General features: G+C 42.0%; 1 protein-coding gene across 4 annotated transcripts in view; it reads left to right on the plus strand.

The window, feature by feature from the left end:
* The window catches only part of GRB10 (growth factor receptor bound protein 10), a 190,278-nt gene that overhangs the window by 138,179 nt on the left and 32,252 nt on the right, over window positions 1-19,847 (plus strand). For all 4 annotated transcript variants that reach the window (XM_081287896.1, XM_081287897.1, XM_081287895.1 and 1 more), the window contains one exon: window positions 14,179-14,335. In XM_081287896.1, coding sequence (XP_081144022.1) covers window positions 14,179-14,335 — 157 coding nt within the window. The remainder of the gene's footprint in view (window positions 1-14,178; window positions 14,336-19,847) is intronic.

Here is a 19,847-nt window from a genome sequence, read left to right on the forward strand (position 1 = left end):
CTGTGGCATTTTTAAGCTCATTTAGAGACACCTGCATTAGCTGACTTTGTGGTCAGGCTCAGTGAAGGAACCATAAACTTGCTGTGCAGCAGCATTCCTCTCATTTCCCTCGTTTGGCCAGGTGGGAATGGCCCTGACAGCAGCCACGGTTGAAATCTGTACATGAGGCCTAGAATTGGTCTTTGGTTCTTTATACTAATTGTTTTGAGGGTCACCCCTACCAGGAAGGGGGAAAAAAACCCTCTGATAAAAGCCATGCACTAGAGTCTAGCTTTCCCCTATACGTGTTCACATTGGAATGTCTGCTCATCCATCCCCACCTATCGCCATCCAAGGAAGCCAGTTCATCCACTTGGAGCATGACAGTTGTCAAACATAACACTGCAAACAGGATTAGGAGTCAGGAATAAGTTATGATTCATTAGCAAATGTTCTGTGTCCAACCAGGAAACCAGGAAGAAAAAAGAAACTGGTTTTTCTAAATTATAAAAGCAACAAATGTTCCCAGTAATAACAAAAAGTGAAATTTACACTAAAAGAAGGTATATAATAAAAAATGAGATCACTTTCTCCTCACTTCCCAACTGTAGTCTCATTCCCCACAGATGAGCAGTGTAGACAGTATCCTGTTTGTCTTTTTACAGAATTTATGTGCTTTTTCAGTTTACCCCCCAAATCTCAGGAGTATCCCACTGAATGGAGGTGGCAAGATTTATTTAACCAAATCACCTGTCAATGAGCAGTTCCATTGTTTCTAGTTCCTTCTTTTATTAACAGAATGAAGTGAACATTCTCGTTCATAGGTCTTTGTTCATTTAATGGATGGGTGGATGGATGATTGATAGATGGAGAGATAATTTCTAGTAGTGTCATTGTTAGATTAAAAGATTTATGTGTTATTTTATATGTGTAAAATACATTTTATAAATCATGTCAAAAGTGCTGTCTATCCCTTGTCATAAAATGGAAAGGCATGTGATCTGGCCAGGGCTCTGCCATTTGTTGCAGTGTGACTGTGGGCAAGTTCTTCTCACCACCAGACTTGGCAGCCCCGGAGCTCGAACGACAGTGGTTCAGGTCATGGTAAAGGCGGTGTCCCAGGGAATCCGTCGTGTTGATTGGCTGTTTCTGTAGTTCAAGAAACTCTAGAAGATGTTTACTGAGCCTGTCAGAGAGCAGAGGAACAAATCCAAATAGGTTTGACAAGTGACATTTGCTTTCATATAAACCCTGGAAACCTCTTTGAGCCTGAGGACAGCAGGCAATTGGAGGATGGTGGTAAGATGTGCGCTGTTGGTTTCTGATATTTATTCCTTTTGGCATTAGACCTTCCCAGCTCATGTTATGTAGAACCTTTTCATAATCTTGGTTTTCGAAGAGTCACTGCCCACATTGCTGTGTTTTGGCTTATGTTTCTTCTATGTTTGTCCAGCGGACATATCCGCGTACGAAACTGGAAGTTGCCATAGGCCGTCAGCTCGGGTGATTTTTGCTTGGGCTGCCTAGTTTCTTTGTGCTGGAAAAACAGCAATCTGGGAAACCATGTGGTTTCAGTGAATGCATTCTGCTTTTTAAAAGAAATCTCGATAATTAATGTACTTAGTTCTTGCTAGTCTTCGGTATTTCTGTGATTCTGTAATCCATTTTAATGATGAATAAGTTTACTTTTCAAAAAGTTATGGGTAGTATATAGATCATATGTATAAACTATGCTCATAGCAATTGTATTTTGGGGATGAATTGGATATGACCCTAAATGGCAGCTCTCTATGAAAGTTTTATCATGTCCTTCATTTTTTTTTGTTGTTCAGAACTGGAAAATGTACAGCCCTTATTAATTTTAACCATCCTGCATGAGCTCTCTTGCCCCAATTTCTAAACTTCCAGTAAATCTGCCAGTCTTCCTTCACCAAAGTGTTTGCCCATCGCAGACCCCAGGTCTGTCTGTCTGTCATTAATGTGTCTGTTCAGCTGTGTACCCCACCCTCCCACCAACACCACAGTCAACAGTGGGATCTTTGCATATGGACAACTGAGCTCCGGTAGGCTGCGTAGAGGCTGATGTTCTGTTCTTGGTAATCCAGTGCTGCCATCCAGGGCACTGCTAGCATAGCTGGTCTTAAAAAGGCTACTAAAAGTTACCTTGCTCAAAATTAATACTAGGGTCTCTCCTGCTTATGGATGGGCATAGGCAAGAATTTTTCCAAAATTGAGTAAAAAATAAAATAAAATCTTGTATTATAAATTGCCCTAGTAAAACCAGAGTATTTTCTTAAAAGTAAATTCATTATACTCGATTAATTTTAGATTGGTTGGGAGGAACTGCATTGGGTGAGGTTGCAAATTCATTTCCCCACTATGTGCCTGACCTCAGCCTTCCCATAGCCACCAAAATAGTATAGGCATTAGCCTGGAGCCCTGTGATGGCCAGCCTTGTGGGACCTGCCTGGGCTGGTACAGACACACATCTATAAGTCGGCCTGATTCCAGGAATGACCTCAGAGAGCTCCACATTTGCTCAGGGGATATTTTGTTGACCCCTGGTGAGATATTTGACTCGGACTGAGCCATGGTGCCTGCGTGTATTGTGTTATAAATATCCAGAAGAATGAAGATAACTGCTTGGTGGAGAAGAGATGGAAGCACTCTTGGTAAAGAGACCAACCAAGCAAATACCCTCAGTGTCATCTGTAAAGTTTCATATTCTGGGGATAATGGTTAGCAATGTGAAAAGACACTTGAGAAAAGCCAGGTGGGAAGAGGAGACCCACATACCATTACTTTCACACAGCATATTTTTCTAACTTCCATTTTGAATTAATTTCAACCCTCTTGAACAGTTGTGGTAATAATACAAAGAGCTCATGTATTCTTTACTCTGATTCCCCAGTTGTTAATACTTGGCACATTTCAAGCATTTTTTTTGTGTGTGCGTGTGCGCGCATGTGTGTATGCACATATGTAGAGATTACATTTATGCATGTATATACATTAATACATGAATATATAGCATTCTTTTCTCTGAATCATTTCAAACTAACTTGTAGATATCAATTCCCTTTACTCCTAAATACCTCTGTGTCCATTTCCTAAAGACATGGTTGTTCACTTACAGCACAGTACAGTTATTAAAATTAGGGTGTTTAGCATTAATAAAGCACAGTGTTTTGCCTGCAAAACATACTCAGATTTCCTTGATTTTCTCTATTATATCCTAAAGATTTTCTGCTTTTCTGACTCTTAAACCAATTGCATTCATTGTAATAAACTCTTTAATTTTTTTTTTTTTTTTTTTTTTTTTTTTTTTTTTTTTTTTTGCCATGGCGTGAAACTCAGCCCTTCCACATCTCTGGTAGCAGAGAGGTTTATTTTTTGTTTGTTTTTGGTTTGGGGTACTAGTGATTGAAACTTGGGGGGGGGCTTTATATTTTATTTTATTCTCTTTTTGAGTCAGGGCATCTCTAAGTCGCCGTGCCTGGCCTTGAACTCGAGACTGGCCTTGAACTTGCAATCCTGCTGCCTCAACCTCCCTAGTTGTGAGGATTACAGGCATGCACCACTGCATCTGGCCAACAGTTTTTTCTTGAAGGACCCAGTATGGTTTGTGTGGCACATCCTTGGAGTTCAGTCAGGTCCTCAGAAGGGAGGATATGTCCTTCTGTGGACATCACCTCAGGATACTCATGTGATAATCTGTCCAGTTTGTACTGATATCAGTATTCAATGCTTGCTTTAGGTGTTGTCTGCTAAGTTTCTCCTTGTTAAGTTACTGCTTTTCCCTTTGTAATTAAGAAATAATTCGAGGGAAAGTAATTTGAGACTGTATTAATACTCTGTTCCCACCAGACTTTCATGGACTAGTTTTGTCATGTGTTAATGATTCTTGTCTTTCTAACTCTTTCATTCTGTGTTTTTGAGTTGATGTTTTATTGTAAGGAATGCCTTCTCTCCCATTTGTTTATGACATAATTATTATCACTTTAGTAAATGACTTGTACTCCATTAATATCACTTGCTTCTATGTTTGGTGCCTGTGGAAGCCTCTCTCAGGCCAGCTCTTGCTTCCTGGCAACCTGTCCCTAACAAACTGCTTCCTTACTACCTCATCAAGGATTTTTCTGCTCTGCAGTCAGCAGGGTTGGCACTGGTATGGATAACTCCTTGTGGAAGGTTCCCTGTGCAGTGTTGGAAGCTGAGCAGCATCTGGGACTTCCACCCACTAGGTGACAGCAGTCCTCCAGCACTGCTGTCAGATGACAGTGTCATTGCTGTCGTCTAGGTGATGTGGCACTACTAATGACAGCAGTTCCACACTCATGCTAATTCTGACAACCAGACATGTCATCACGGGGAGTGCAGATATCCCTTGTAGGCAAAATCCACCTCCCTCCCTCAGCCCCTGCTAAGAAAGGGGGTGAAGGAATGTTGTTTGTTTCCCGAATTTTATGTTTAGTAAGAGAAACCATTGAATTCTTCCAATAGATTGAGCAGGAAAAGTGGCAACATGTTTCATTTAATTTAGTCGTAGCACAAGAATAAAAGATGCATAGAATGTTTAGGCTTTTTTTTTTTCTCCCTAGTCTATTTCCTAAATTTTAAGACTTTAAAACTGCACAAAAGTAGACAGAATATTGTGATGAACCCCCATGTCCCTCTTGCCTGGCTCCCATATCCGTCAGCCTGTGGCCTTGTGTCTCAGCCTTACCATAAGAGCTACTGCCTTTTGTGATGTTTTGACATGAATCACAGCTGTTCTATCATTCATCCTTAAATTTTTTAATGTTTCCGTAAAATGTCATATAGGGTTTTTTTTGTGTTTGTTTTTGTTTTTGTTTTTCTGTAATGCTCACACATGGACCTAGCATACAGTAAGCAGGTGCTATACCACTAAGCTATATCTCCAGCCACATTTATATACCAGAAAATGCTAAAATGTGATTGTTCTACCTAAGACTTAAATTAAGAGATATGTTTAAGTTACTTCTTTGCAGTCCTAGTGTAGCAAATTCCACTAAAAGACTTTGCAACCTCAGGAAAGGTTTAGTGGCAAGAGTTTAATCCCATTGAATACTCTGGTCTTGAAGAGGCTGGGCCCAAAGTTGCACTGCAGACTACATCCCCTTTATTCATGCTTTGGAGATGCCTGTGCTCCAAAAGCTTTCTTCACCCCTTAGAGATTATCTGTTACCTGCTAAGAGATTCTCAGATGGGCTGCTTAGAGATCATCAGGTCACCCACTTAGTGATCATATCAGGTTAACCACTTAGAGATCAGTTGATCACTCACTTAAAGTGCATATCAGGTCCACCACTTACAGATCATATGGTCACCTGCTTAGAAATCATATGGTCACCTGCTTAGTTATCATCAGCTCTAGCCACTTAGAGATCATTGGGTTACCCACTTAGAGATCATATCAGATCAGGCACTTAGAGAACATATAGTCACTCAAAAGTGATCATATCAAGTCTACCACTTAGAGATCATCTGGTCACCTGCTTAGAGATCATCAGGTCACTGCCTACAGATCATCTGGCCACCCTATTTGAGATCAGATCAGATCATCTACTTAGAGAGCATCTAGTCACCTGCTTAGCAACCATATCTGATCAGTCGCTTGGAGATCATCTGGTTACCTGCTTAACGATCATATCAGATCAACTGCTTAGAAATCACATCTCAACCTCTTGATCACCTAGGTGATACTGAAGTAGAAAACCCCTCCACAGCCCTCCTTCCAACCCTTGTGGTCTCCTGCTTTTGCACTCTATTCACTTCCTATTCCCCTTGATGGTCAGTATATCATGGGAGGACCACTTCCTTTTCTCAAACCATCACTTCCTTTTTCATCAGACCTTGGCTTCTGTGATTAAAAGACAAACTCCTAATTACAAGATTTCCCAACTGTTTAAATCTGAAACTGTTCAAACTACCCTAAACATCTGTGGAGAAGAAGTTGCTGGATAACCTCTTTTCTGCCTGCCCAAATGCCATCTAGGTGCATGCTACAGAGGTGTTGATCTGGAGCTGTACCCCGGGCTGTCTTACAGGCACTAGATGCCCCCCTAGCAACCTGGCCACAGAAGAAGACACATGAGTCTGTTTCAAAATGATCACTTACTTAGTACTTAATCTATTAGGAACATTATGCCTATGGGGAAATCCCCCATTTTATTGCTGAAAACATCAGCAGAGGGGTTGACACAGGCAGCAAGCAGCAGAGTTGCAGCTTGAATCCCGACTAGCAGGTTTCAGAATCTGTGCTGTGCCAGAATTTCTTTCCAATATTGTGCTTTTGAACAATTTGGACATGGGCAGGGGCATGTTCCACAGGGAAACTATAGCTATTCAGAGGAGTGAAAACTGCATTAGAGAAGGTGCTCACCAAGTGTTTACTGAGCAGAGAGACTGAAAATCCAGAGATGCTAAATGGACTTGTTCACAGTTCCCATATGTTCTCAAAAGATTTGACTTTAAGCTAGAGTATTCTACCAAAAATTTGGTGATCATTTCCATTCTTGAAAATGTTTCTTTATTGGAGATATATTATAATAGATCCTTATACTTAAAATTTTATTTAAAGAAAATAAACATACAACTAAGACTCATGGGTAAGGATATTCCTAGCAGTGCCATGACAAGAACAAACGATTAGAGAAAACTCCAATGGGAAACATTGGAGAATTTTTTGTGTTTGATTCAACTATTCTTCATGTTTGATACTTTGAAGACTATAAGGCATCAAAGAAACGTTGGTCTGGTAAGATGTTGATGATATAGCCTGAAGCTACTTAAGTGTGATTGTAAAACTGGATGCAAAATGATTGCATTGTGTCTGTTTGTAAATATCTGTGCAAAGAATCCTGCAACAGTAAGTCTAGGAATTTTCAGTTATTATTAGGAACTTTTTTCCCTTAGTTGTTTATTGTATTTTTCTAATTTGTTACAATGAACACATTATTTTTGAAAAAAAAAAAAACACAAAAAACTAATATATGTGTCTATGCCTGTGTATTTATGTATGTTTATATACTGTATGTGTATATAGGTATATATTTATATATATATGTGTGTATTTGTACATTTATGTATGTATATTGTTTGTATATATACATATGTACACATATTTGCATGCATATGTTTGCATATATGAGGGTGTACATGGACCTGTGCGTACATGTATGTATCTGTATTTAGGTGTATGTGGGAGTGCACATGTATGCACATGTCGGCACTTGTGCACATGTTGGTATGTACGTGTATGTGCTAGTGTGAACTTGTGTGCACATGTGTACTGTGCATGTGTTTTGTCTTTAAATGCATGTTTGTGTGTATGCTTTATACACATTCATGTTTGCACATTTTATATGTACATATGAATGTTTCTGTGTGTGTGTATATATACATATATATATATATACATATATATATATATATATATATATATATATATATATATGAGAGAGAGAATATGTACGTGTGTGTGTGTGTGTCAGAAGTTACTAATCTCTTAATAGTTCAGTTTTGTGGTCATCTCTGACTCAAAGGCAAATATATAAATTCTAAATCTAAATACAATAAGTTGGAGGTTGCAGCATCTTTCTGAAGTTCAGCATTTTCTGGAAGGAGGGTGCAAGGATAAAATGCTTAGCTTTTGGTAAACCTGGCCTGTTTTCATAGTCTCCAAATATTCCATGGGCATTCCTCTGGGATGTTACCAATTTGAAGGTGACCGGGAGGGTTATGGCTATTCCTTCAATTGTCACTCTGTACCTGGTCCCACCGCTGTCATGACAGTGCATGATTAAAGTGAAAATTTAAATAACAGAACTTGGTCCACATCTAGGTCTCCAGCACTTACAGCCAAGCCATCTTTTGAATGTCAGTTTTCTCTTAAAATACACACACACATACACACAAAAAAGGAGTCATGTTTGGAAACAGAAATCTAACAACAAAGCACAGTTATGTGCTTTTTCTGGGATCTTCACTCCAATAACTCTAAGAGGGCCTTGATCTGCTTTGGGGAGACCCCTGAAGTGGTCCCCAACCCAGATTGGGATTTTCTGAAGATACCATGCCCATTAAGGACATGAGGATACGTGTATGGATGGTCACAGCTCCCGAGCCTTGTATAGCATACAGTTGTCCCATTACCCATGCTCTCACTTTCCACAGTTATTCAAAGTTAACTATCTGAAAATAGTAAATGAAAAAGTCTAGAAATAAATGTTAAGTTTTAAATTGTGTGTCTGTAAGGTGATGAAATCTCATGCTGTCACCCTGCATCCCACTTAGGATATGAATCATCCCTTCATCTGGAATATCTACCCTGTATATTCCACCCACCTGTTAATTATCTAGTAGCCATCTTGATTACCAGATCATCTGCCATGACATTGCACTGCTTATGTTCAAGTAAACTTAATTTTAATTAATAATGTCCTCAAAGCCCAAAGTAGTAACACTGGCAGTTTGGATGGTACCAAACAGAAGCTATAAAGTGCTTTAAGCTTTTATTGTTAATCTATTACTGTGTCTATAAAATAAACTTTATCATAGGTATGCACATACAGGAAAAAAAATCAAAATGTGTATAGAATCCTCAGTTTCAGCAGTTGCTAGAGATCTTGAATGTATTCCCTGCTGTGGATAAAGAGTAACTATACCTTCTTTTTGCTACTCTTCAATTCACCATCAAAGATTCTTTTCAAAGTAGTTTTCAGTTTTATTTTCTATAAATGAGACCATTTTATAAAAATTGCTTTTGTCAAAATAACAGGCTGTACATAGCCATTTTAGGTAAGTTAAAAATATATACACAGATGACCGAAACAAAATAAATTCTTCCAGATAAACTTCTCTGCCTGGTATAAAACTGTTGTGGGGGGTTGTTTAACTGGTGAGAGACCCATTCAGAACTGAGTAAAGTCCTGTTTGTGTCTCCAAACCCATGGTTGACTTTCAAGAACTGTTTTTTTTAAAGTTATTTTTAGAACTATATCTCTTTTGGAAGAGGTTTGCAAGTTTAAAATATTTTAAAATCTCACTGAAAACTTGGAATCCATAGATTAATAAAGCAAATATTTTTAAAGTAAACTTGAATAAGTGTAATGGAACAGAATTATTGTGTATGTTCTCATGATGGTGAACACAGCCATATATTCACATGTAGTTCTTTGGTTATCATTCCTTTTGTTTTAAAGTAACACCATCCATCTAGAGCAAAAGTGAAAAAAAAAAATCTTGGTAGAATTCTGTTCTTTCTCACTTAAATTAACTAAACCTAGCCTCTTGCATATTTCAAAGTCAGTTGAATTTACCTCAAACCTCCTAGGTATAAAGAACTCCTCCCCACCAAATTTAGAAACATTAGGACCACCTAGGATCAAAAGCCTTTTCACATGAGCCTTGGAGTCCTCCTGGCAAGAAAGATTCTAGGTGCTGAGGCGCACCTTGCTAATGTTTCCTCGGTGAGTAGATCTTACCAGTCCAGTGACCTCTGCACAAGGGCAATGGAATGAGAGAGCCCTGAGTTCAACTTCTGGCTCCAGTACTTTTCATTCTCCTTCATGTTGTGCCAGGTTTGCTGCCTTCCAGAAAAAAAGCTGTACATCTGGTAAGGGTTGTGATATATCTGTTTCAGCGTTTGGTTTTCTCTACCTGCTTTGGCTCAGCTGTCTTCCTGCTTTCTTTGCTTGAGGTTCCATAGAATCACAATAAAACAGGGTTTGTACCACTTAAAATAGGACCCCATCAGTGTTCCATGGCGTATCCTTCCTCCTGAGGACAGCCTCCTCTTGGCTCTTTGATTACAACCCAGCTTCTCCAAAGTGTTTACTCCCCAATATTCAGAAGAGGCTTCTGGAGTTACAAAAAAAACTCCAGCCTACATCCTGTAAGAGTTCTTGACCTAAGAAGCACCTCCAGTGAAGAAGAATGAAGACAACACTAGGCCCACCAGCTTCTGGGGCAGACGCCCTACAAGGTCCTGGTTTCTGTATGGATGCCTGGGGGCGGGGAACCTCAGCAACTCTTGGTCAGTCTGTGCACCACAGGGCCGGGCTGTCTGCCCAGGGACATGTTGCACTGCAGACGGCTCTGAGGGAGGCAAAGAGCTGAGAGTGGCCCATTTTCTATTTTTATAAGGTGATTATCACTGAGCCTTTGGCAGAGGCTCACTGCCAAAGTCAGGAGGTCTTTTGAATTCAGTAACGAGATTCCCTGAACTTGTAAGTCAGCCAGCAGCAGCAAAGTCTGTCTGTTGCATAAAGCTGAAATGGGATGTCTATGCTGAGATTAGGAACTGGAAGGGTCCAGAAGACCCTCACTGTGTACCTGCTGGGGACCACTGAGATTAAGAGCCAGGCATCCCAGAGTGGAGTTTGGACCATGGAGCTGACTCTACCCTCAGATCTAATTACTCCTAAGCTCCTTCCTTCAAATTTGCAAAGAATGAAACACTTATTTCTCTGTACAGTGAATGTATAAAAAAAATGACCACGGAAAGTCTGGAAATGGTGGAACATTCTACCACTGCTTCAAGCTTCCATAACAGGATGCAGTGGCATACCAGCCCAAGGGTACGTCAAAGCTTCCTCCCCCACTCTCTAAAAGAGAGTTTTATGCTGTTGACATAATTACACCCTCTTTCATATTACTGTTTTTAAAAGCAGTTAGCTATTTGGTTTTCTTTGCAGTAGAGAAAAGGAAATTGAGGATTTGGGAGTTGGCTTTTCCCAACTGAATCATTCCCACTGCATCATACTGGTCATGAAGTCTGCTTTCTTAGAATTGGAATCTGAGTGGGAAGCAGTCTTCAGGGTCCCACCTTCACCCCTTCCCTGGTCGTTCTGCAGGTCTTCAGCTGGAGCCCACTTCAAGGCAGATACGTGAAAGTCATGAGGCCAGTGCTCCTTAAGGATTCCTACTTTACAGATAGGGGGACTGAGGCCCAGGGAGGCTGATTAACTCAGCCAAATTTCCACAACTAATAACTGATGAAATAGAATTGCAGCCTATTCTGATTTTAAGAGCTTCTACTTGAAAGCACCCCTGTGCCGTAACTTCCACCACACTGATTCTCCGAGCAATGCCCCCTGGTAAAGAGAAGGAAAGTGAATTTGAGGCAGGTAGTTACCTGCCTGAATTCACAGATCTAGTAGATGGCTGAGCCAGGATGGAATTTTCTCCAACTTCTCCACCTTCTCTTGATATTACCCAGATTCATCTATTCTCTGCACAGAGCTCCCCTGGAAAATTACTGCCTGTGGTATTGATCTTTCCCTGATGAACTGTGAGTTGCTGTGGGACAGGGTCTTGACCTGCTTGAGAGAACCTTCTGTGCCTCAATAAGTGTGAGTACTGGATGAACCAGGAGGACCCAGGCTGCTCCCTAGGAGCCCTGGACTTGGAGCAGCTGACCCCTGAACTGTAGGACCTTCCTTTGCAATCTGAATGAACCCCCAGCACTTCCCAGGTGGTTACTTAAGAGGCAGTTCAGGCGGCTCAAAATGCTTCTTCCAGAAACTCCTACTTTCAAAGCTCTGCAGCAGGGTGGGGTGGGGTCTTTCTGTGTAGTGTTGCGTATTTATTTCACACATTCTCATCTACAACTCCTTGCATTGACCCAAACTGAGATGACTGGCATATGTAATGCTTTTCCTGATGTTCTGTCTTGGGGACTTGTGTTGGGTGTGTGGTCTGAGGGCTCTAATATTTGTGGTAGTAGCCAGAAGTTGCTTGCGTCAGGGACAGAGGCCATAACTAGAGCATATGTACTCTTGTGCCCATCCCCTGCCTCAGGCTACAGCAGTGGCCCAGCCTCCTGCCCAACCCACAATACCGTGGTCTTGCTACTCTGGCCTTTGTGGGGATCCAAAAGGAGTGGAGGTAAACATACGTCCAAACACATCATAGGTTTTAGTATTCAGACTGTATATAGACCTTTGGGGGAATTTCCAAGGAGCAAGAGAGGAGAGGAGAGAATAAAGAAAAAAATACCATAAGTCTAAAAAAATTAGGAAACTGGTGCCACAGCTTATCTGGATGGGAAAAATGTTAAGTGAACTTGGAGAGATGTGAAACTCCTACTACAACATTATTCAACCTTCCTAGAGGAGAAAATCTGTATTGTAATCACAGATAAACTCATTTGGAACCTTTGGAAAGAAAGAACATCAGGAAACACAATGTGGGAAGGGGAAAGCATACACTGCTTTAGGAGACATACAGGATATCACAATAAGCATGTGTCCAAGGCATTGTTTGAATGCATTTATATTTCCCAATCCTCTGTTTGTCTTTTACATTAAAGCATTTTAATAAAGAATGTTTTTACCTTGTGACCAGAGACATATTTTCTCAGTTTACATAAAATTTTATTTTTATAGACCAATTCAGTCATGAAAACATGCTTTCATTGAGTTAAACATACATTCCAGAAAAGAGAAAGGTGGATTTCTTTGAAGTGAATGGGAGTTGAAAGCAAGACCTCCAGTCCTGACCCATCCTGGGCTTTCTCTGAGTCAGGAAGTGCAGAAGGGTGGAAAGCAAGGGTCCACCAAGCCAGTCCTGCCTCTCAGAGAAAGGCCCTCCCTGCTACCTCTGGCCCAGGGTATGACTTTATCCTTGTCATGGTTGCATGACTTTAACTGTGTCCCAGCCTCAGGGTGACCACCGACCAGCAACCGTAGGGACCATCTGTCCAGAATGGTGCAATCCTAGTTTCTTCCCAGCCCTGTCCCCCAATGCAGCTGCACTTGTCCCAGCACCCCTTCACAAAACCTTAGTGCAAAACACATGAGAAGGAGTTGGAAAGAGCAGGGACATTCAACCACCCAGTGGCAGACCAGCTTTCTAAAAGCTGCCACTGACAGCAGCAGCTGAGGGACAAAGGTTAGTTGGAGATTTGGTCTAGACCCAGGGAACATGCGTGCTCCAGCCTGAGTTGCCTGCCATGATTCACTGCCTGGGGAGGACATTGAACAGGAATTTTTCTGGTCGATCATGTTGAGGGTGTGTTGTTGTTGTCGTCATCATCCTTAGCTGTACGCCCCCCCACACACACCGCCCCGCACCTCTGCCATGGAGCTCCCTGCAGTAAAGTGGGAGAGGAGCCTGTGTGGTGATTACATCAGCCCCTGGAAGGACATGATTGGGCTACTGGAGTGGTTTGATTCACCACCTAAGGACCAGTGTGAGACAGCTGGGGGTGGGCAGAAGCAGCTAGTCAGGGCACAGCCAGCAGGACTGGCATCCACAGCCTGAAAGGGGGAGCCCAGCCTGCTGGAAACAGTTGGGGGAGACCAGGAACAAACTCCTGTGCGAAAGGCAATCAGGATTTAAAATGCCGTCTTATCCCTCTGACTGCTTTTTCCATGCAGTTGAGGTAAGTTTTGTTTTGTTTTGTTTTGTTTTTTTAAACACATCTCACCTTCCTCTAAAGATTGCGTCCCTGTCCGTGTTGAGGCTGGGACCAACTGTATTTATAATCTGAATTATAAATCTGAATTTCTGCTTGACCATCCCTTTGCCTGTGACCTGTTAGGTTTTTATGGATTTGAACAGGACCAGAAAAATGAAGCCTGCTTGTAATGTCATGACTGTATTCTTACTGAGCCCTTTTATTATTGATTTAAACTTTAGCATATGCATGTTCATTTATCTCTTCCTCCTCCTCAGCTTCAGGGAATGTGGGATGGGTGGGGGACACAGGAGCAGGTGGCCCGGAACCTAGAAAATGGAGAACAGAGTCATCAAAAGTTAGGATGGGAAGGGGAAACTGTTTTTTGTTGGTGTGCTTGTTTTTGCAATTGGTTCAAATATAAAATATCCAACCCCTGAGACCACCGTCAGTATTTTAAAGTGAATTCTGTTGCTTCCTGAGCCAGTTTGGTGGCTTGGCTGTGAGCTCCACGTTCCTGTGAAATGTCGTGGGCATTTTAAAAATGTTGTGTCATGATCCTACCCGCTCTGTCCATAAGAGCTGGAAAGGGAAGGAGGAAAAAGAAGAAGGGGGACATCAACGGGCCCTCACCGTGCATCACTACAGCCAAAAAAAGTTGTCCATGTGTTTTAACACAGTATACTATTTTCACTCTTTCTGTTTTGTCTCAGGTTTTACTTCTTATAAGTACAAAATTGTTTATCCGTACCTGTCCCCTTTGTGTGTTGCAGGATGTTAAAGTCTTTAGTGAAGATGGAACAAGCAAGGTGGTGGAGATTCTGACAGATATGACGGCCAGGGACCTGTGCCAGCTGCTGGTTTACAAAAGTCACTGCGTGGATGACAACAGCTGGACACTGGTGGAGCACCACCCCCACCTGGGTTTAGGTAAGGAACAGCCTGGGGTAGGGACAGCACCTAGAAACCTCAGTGTATAGTCAAATGAAGACGCTATGCCAAAAGTAAGACTTCACTGCCCTCTGCTAAGTTGACATGCAGCTTACATGTTGCCCTCGACTTCTGCTGCTGTTTTTTTTTTTTTTTTTCTCCTAAGTTTTATTTTTCCTCCCTCCTAGCCCTCTCCCCTCTGGTGCTTTGAGAATCTTGCCTTGGATGGTTGAAGGTAGTAACTTCCAAAGGGGTTGACTATAGCACCAAGGTTCTCTGTGTCTCAGCTCCTTTCCTTCCTTTCAGAGCCATGGGGGCTTGTCGCACATCCATGAACCAGGAGAGGGAGAGGGCACCCTTGCAGTGCCCTGGGGAGTGCTGGAGAATCACAGGATTGGATTGTAGTTGCCACTCTAGTGTGTTTGGCTAAGAAGGGAGCCCTGATTCCAGGTTTCTGGGAAGGGAGCACATCAAAAAGCAGTTGCATCCTAGGCTTGATATTTTCATAGCATCTCTGAGCTGGTTGGTGATACCCTGATGGTGTGTTCCTGTGTGTGTGTGTGTGTGTGTGTGTGTGTGTGTGTGTGTGCGCGCGCGCGCGCGCGCCCGCCCGCCCATGCACTTACACACATAACTGTGTGGTTATGCTGAGAAAGCAAAGAGAATATTTTATATCATGGAATATTTGAAAATATGTACTATTTCCAGGACTGACTTGAAGTTTTGTTTTTCTCAGATTTTCTGTCTCGGATAAAGAAGCTTTTCAGACTTCTATTTAAATTCCTATTGGAAAAAGTGGTGCCTGAAAAACCATAGATATATATTTAAAGACAGAATTTTCTCTAAATCAACAGCTATGTTTCTTCCACTTCTCAAAGCAAAAAAGAAAAATAAAACTCAGATAGCAGACTTCCCATAATTTTAAAGTCTTCTCATGAATCTTTTGAAACATTAATCAATTAAATCTAAATCTCTAGGTCTAGAATGTTCATTTAACTAAATTCTTCCAACAGATAGGGTACAATATAGGCTTAAATAACACAATGTAAATTTGAGTTTTCATTTGTAAGTCACTTTTCCAGCTCCATCTGGACTTTTATAGATACATGTGTTCTTTTAAAGGAAGCAGATAGAGCTTTTGCTGATTTCTTTCCCATCTCCCCTGATGGCCAGCCTGTTTGTATGACAACAGAACTTTTCCGTTGTCACCAACAGCCCCCTTCTGCCAGGTTCATTCACCTGCTCTACAGTGATGTCACCCTTGCTCCCGTGGAGATGGACTGACTGTCCTGGTCAATCTCTGGTTTGGGACATCTGTGAATGGATCCTACAGTAGTCTGATAAGACCACCAGAATCATATGTTGACACACAGATAACTTAGAAATTTAACAACAGTGGGAAATGTGCAGTGTGTGTGTGTGTGTGTGTGTGTGTGTGTACACACATATGTGTATGAAAACCATATGCAGAATAGTAACTGCAAAAATGAGTCTGCATAGTAGTACCAAACAGTAAATATTGTTGAAAGCCCATTCAAAAGTCAGAAAACTCTTTTTATCTGAAAGGAGCAGTGGAAGGGACTTCTCCAGATTTTTTTCTTTCTTTCATTTTAATGCTAGGGATCAAATCTAGTGCTTTGAGCATTGCCAAGCAAGCACTCTGCCACTGACCTACAACCAGCCCACTTCTGCAGATATTTAACACACGAATATAATGATGCACACTTAGAGCTTGTGGTACAGATACACATAAGATTTTAACATATAAGGAATATTTTAGAAATTTTGATTCAGATATTTCTTATAGCCCTTGATTTCTGCAACTTTATACAGTGGATAGGCAAATTGTACTTTAAAATTTTGGAAATAAATGAATGCATCACAACTTACACTGAGGAGGTAAAGAAATCAATACCCATGCATACACAATATTCTTAGGAATATGATATTTCTATGTCTCATTCTTTGTTCTTTGTCTTATTCACAGATGGACTTAATACATGTTTTAAAGGGATGACGGTTTATTTTAAAATTAAAGGCAAAGGTGGGGAGGAGTAAAAAATCAAGAAAAATGATTGAAAAAAGAACAGGGCACTTTGGTCAAAAATTTAGATCCTACTTAACAAACAAACAAAATTAATGGCCTCACACAAACAGAATTTAGAGATACTTGAAGTTCCCTTGACTATCCTTCCTTAGTTGCCTTGCTTAACATCAATTCCTTTCTCATTAGGGACAAGTGGTCATGTTTTCATATAGGCTGGGTTTTGCAGAGGATTGTGAGAGTTTTTAAGAGTCACCAAATTATACTATCTGGAAAGATCAGCACCCCCAGGACAGGTTTTGCTTCTGCATTCCCATTTTTCTAACTTCTCTGCTTATGTTTTTTTTTTTTTTAATGTGTGATCTAAGCATGTTGGTTAATTTATAGCAACAACGGTTGCTCATTAGGGGGAAATCTTATTTCTTCCATGATTCAGCAGCATTTGACTGTCAGGACTTCACTGGCAGGAAGGTGCAGGTACTGGGCTGTGGGGACTCTTCCAGAGAGCCCTATAGGTGTCTCAGCACTCACCCTGGGATGATTATGAAGACCACAACCTTGTGAGGAACTCTTGGTGGTGACTGATGCTCTAGTGCATGTTTCTGGGTCTTTCTGGCATGCACAGGTCTGACTGATGCTCCAGGTAGGGCATCCTGTCCCACATCCCCAGATGCTGCTATCTCTATGTAGGGAGTAACTCCCTTAAGTAGTTACATGTTGGGTTTTCTCATAGGGACATGGACATACATGGGGATGACAGTTTGGGCAAAATGGAAGCAGTGCTTGCATATCCATTAGGCAGATTCTAAGGCAGAATGTTAGCCCGTCCTCTGATTATGAATGGCTTAAGATATCTCAATCTGACATCATTTTTTTGTCTGTATATGACCTCAGAAATTGAGGATTTCAAAGCACAATTACTGTACTGACTTCACCAGATACAATGTTAGATTCTGAACAATATTAAACCTTTTTCATGCACAGAAAGGAATGATAGCTCTGGAGAAAGTAAGGGCAATTCCCAAGATGGTCCTTCCAAGGTGGCTTCCTTCTCTCTAGAGAAGAGCCTCCAGGGCTCCCATCTGGGCTGCTCCACTGTACCGATGGAGAAGCTGAACAGTGACCGCCTCCCTTACTCTGTAGAGCTATGTCTCTGGCTGATGGGACTTAGCCCTGCCCCCTCTGCATTGCATTGTGGTCAAATGGGCAGAGAACTGTGAGCCAGGAGCCTGTCACCCTTCCCACGCCCCTCCTGTCAGCACCTGAGAGCATTCACCACTCAAGGTGCCTTGGAAACTTGGTGCAAAGCCCTTGGTAGTCAGCAAAGTCCCTTAGTGATTGGTGATTTTAGGTGAACATGTTGTATATTTTGCAATTGCCAGGAGTCCTGCTCCATTCTGTTTGTCCTTTTAAATACTCTCTTGATAATTAGCACTTCCCACAAGACCAGCTTATTGGAGATGGTTTAGTCTCAGTATCTGAGAGTTGATCTCAGCAGTGGCAACACCATCCCTGATCAACGCCACTCAGCAGCCAATAGTAAGATAGCTCAGGGTGCTGGTATGGGCCAGGTCCTTTGGAAGGCATCCCTATCCCTCTTCCCCCAGCACAAAGAGTTTCTGGAAGCTCCACTTTGGCCAACACAGCTTCCCATGTAAAGAACATGGTGATGTTAAACAGTCAGCCTGCACACATAGCAAGTAAATGAAATTTTTAAAGGACTTTTGAAGAATACAAATTTAAGTATACCAAATGGCATTTTGGTATAATCCTGAACTTGAAAGTGGGACTGCAGATAAACTCCATCCTGTGGAGTCTGGGGGTGGTGGGGCTAGGCTCTCACATTCAAATTCTGAAAAATGTGGGCATTAGGCACAGAGGAAAGGACAGATGTTCTAGAAGAGGGGGCCCTTCACAACCCAGGAAAGAGAAGAGGGTTCCGGCCAGATTCTGTGGATTTCAAGCATTTGAGGATTTCTGTTATCCTTTGCAAATTGGCGGAAACGTCTCAGGAAAAGCCACCGTTCTTTCTGGAGCTGTTTCCAGCTTTGTGTTTGTTACCAGTTGGGTGAGAAATGCTGTGAGAGTAACTCTTTGGGGTCCTGCAGCTGCTTTGCTTTGGATGCTGACAACTGACTTACGCAGAAAGTTGTCGAAGGAGAAAACTGGCCCATTTGCATCCTCAGTTCTCAGGCGGAACCATTCACAGACTGATTTTTCTGTCTGGGGCTCCCTATTACATTAGAGAAGTACAGAATGATGTTCTTTCCTCACCAAAATATGTATAGATAGAGAGGCCACTTACAGGGCTGGTCCCAGCATCAGGGTGATTTTTCCATAGACAAGCTTTCTTTGTTCCCAGTTTCTTAGCCCGCAAAGCCCTGAACTAATTGACAACTCTCTTCTCTTCCTTGCGTGGGCTGCGCTGAGGAAGGATGTGCTGAATAGGGCTGGAGGTTGGCTCAGGCAAGCCCAGGGGCAGCAGCTGGTGTCAGGAGGAGACAATGGACTCCAGCCTCTTTTCTGTGCACCAGTTCTGTGGTGTCCCTCCACCACCAACTAGAGGGGTATGGCGAAGAGTCACGTGAAAGCTGCTTGGTTTAAGGCAGAGAAACAAAATTTTCTTTGTGGAGTTGTCTGACATTTAAGTCTTTTTCTCATGGAATAGGATTATAGTGTAGATGCTGGACATAATTTTAGAAATTTGAAAAATACAAATGTACTTAAAGGAATTTTTGCCTTTTCTTGTGTACAATCAGTGATTTCGGAATACCGCCCTGAAAAGTAGCATTCTGGTTGTACTTAGAGCCACTAGAACAATAGGGGGTTTATGGACAGCCTTGTGAATGTTAAAAACTGGATGGGAGAACTTTGAACTGATGATGTCCACTCACTGGCTTCTGTGAACACTGTGCCCAGGGGCATTTGGTGGCAGGTTAAGGCTACACGGTTCTAGATCCCTGAGGAAGGGGGCTTACCTGCCACCTCATCCACCCTTTTTGAACTAGAAGCCATACCTAGAGATCTCAGGCCCCTCTGGGGTTACCAGAATGACCTGAGTGGGAGAAGCCTGCTCCACATACTGGCCAGCTTGGCAGTCTACTGGTTATCTGAGGCCACAGTGGAACCTGAGTCCCCTGGTCTTCCTTTCCAGGACAGCAGTTCCTCCCCTGTCCACCTGGGGTCTGATACCAAGGGCAGTTCTGTGTGCATTCACAGTGGTGTGCAGTTGCCCCAGGGGATTTCCAGTACAGAGGGAAGGAGGGTCTTAGGGTCAAGATCAGAGCATATGCTCTTTGACCATGGGCTTCTTAGGTTTGCTTCTCCCTTGAGGGTCCCTCTTGATTCCTCAGGCTTCTTTGGAGACAAGATACCCTTTGCTTTAGAGATAGACATCCTCACGTAGGTAGCTGCCTCTTCCCCTTTTAATTTCTCCTAATTTTACCCGGTAAAAATGTTTTATTCTAT

The sequence above is a fragment of the Spermophilus citellus genome, assembly GCF_964194105.1.
Source record: "Spermophilus citellus genome assembly, chromosome: 3".
Lineage (NCBI taxonomy): Eukaryota > Metazoa > Chordata > Mammalia > Rodentia > Sciuridae > Spermophilus > Spermophilus citellus.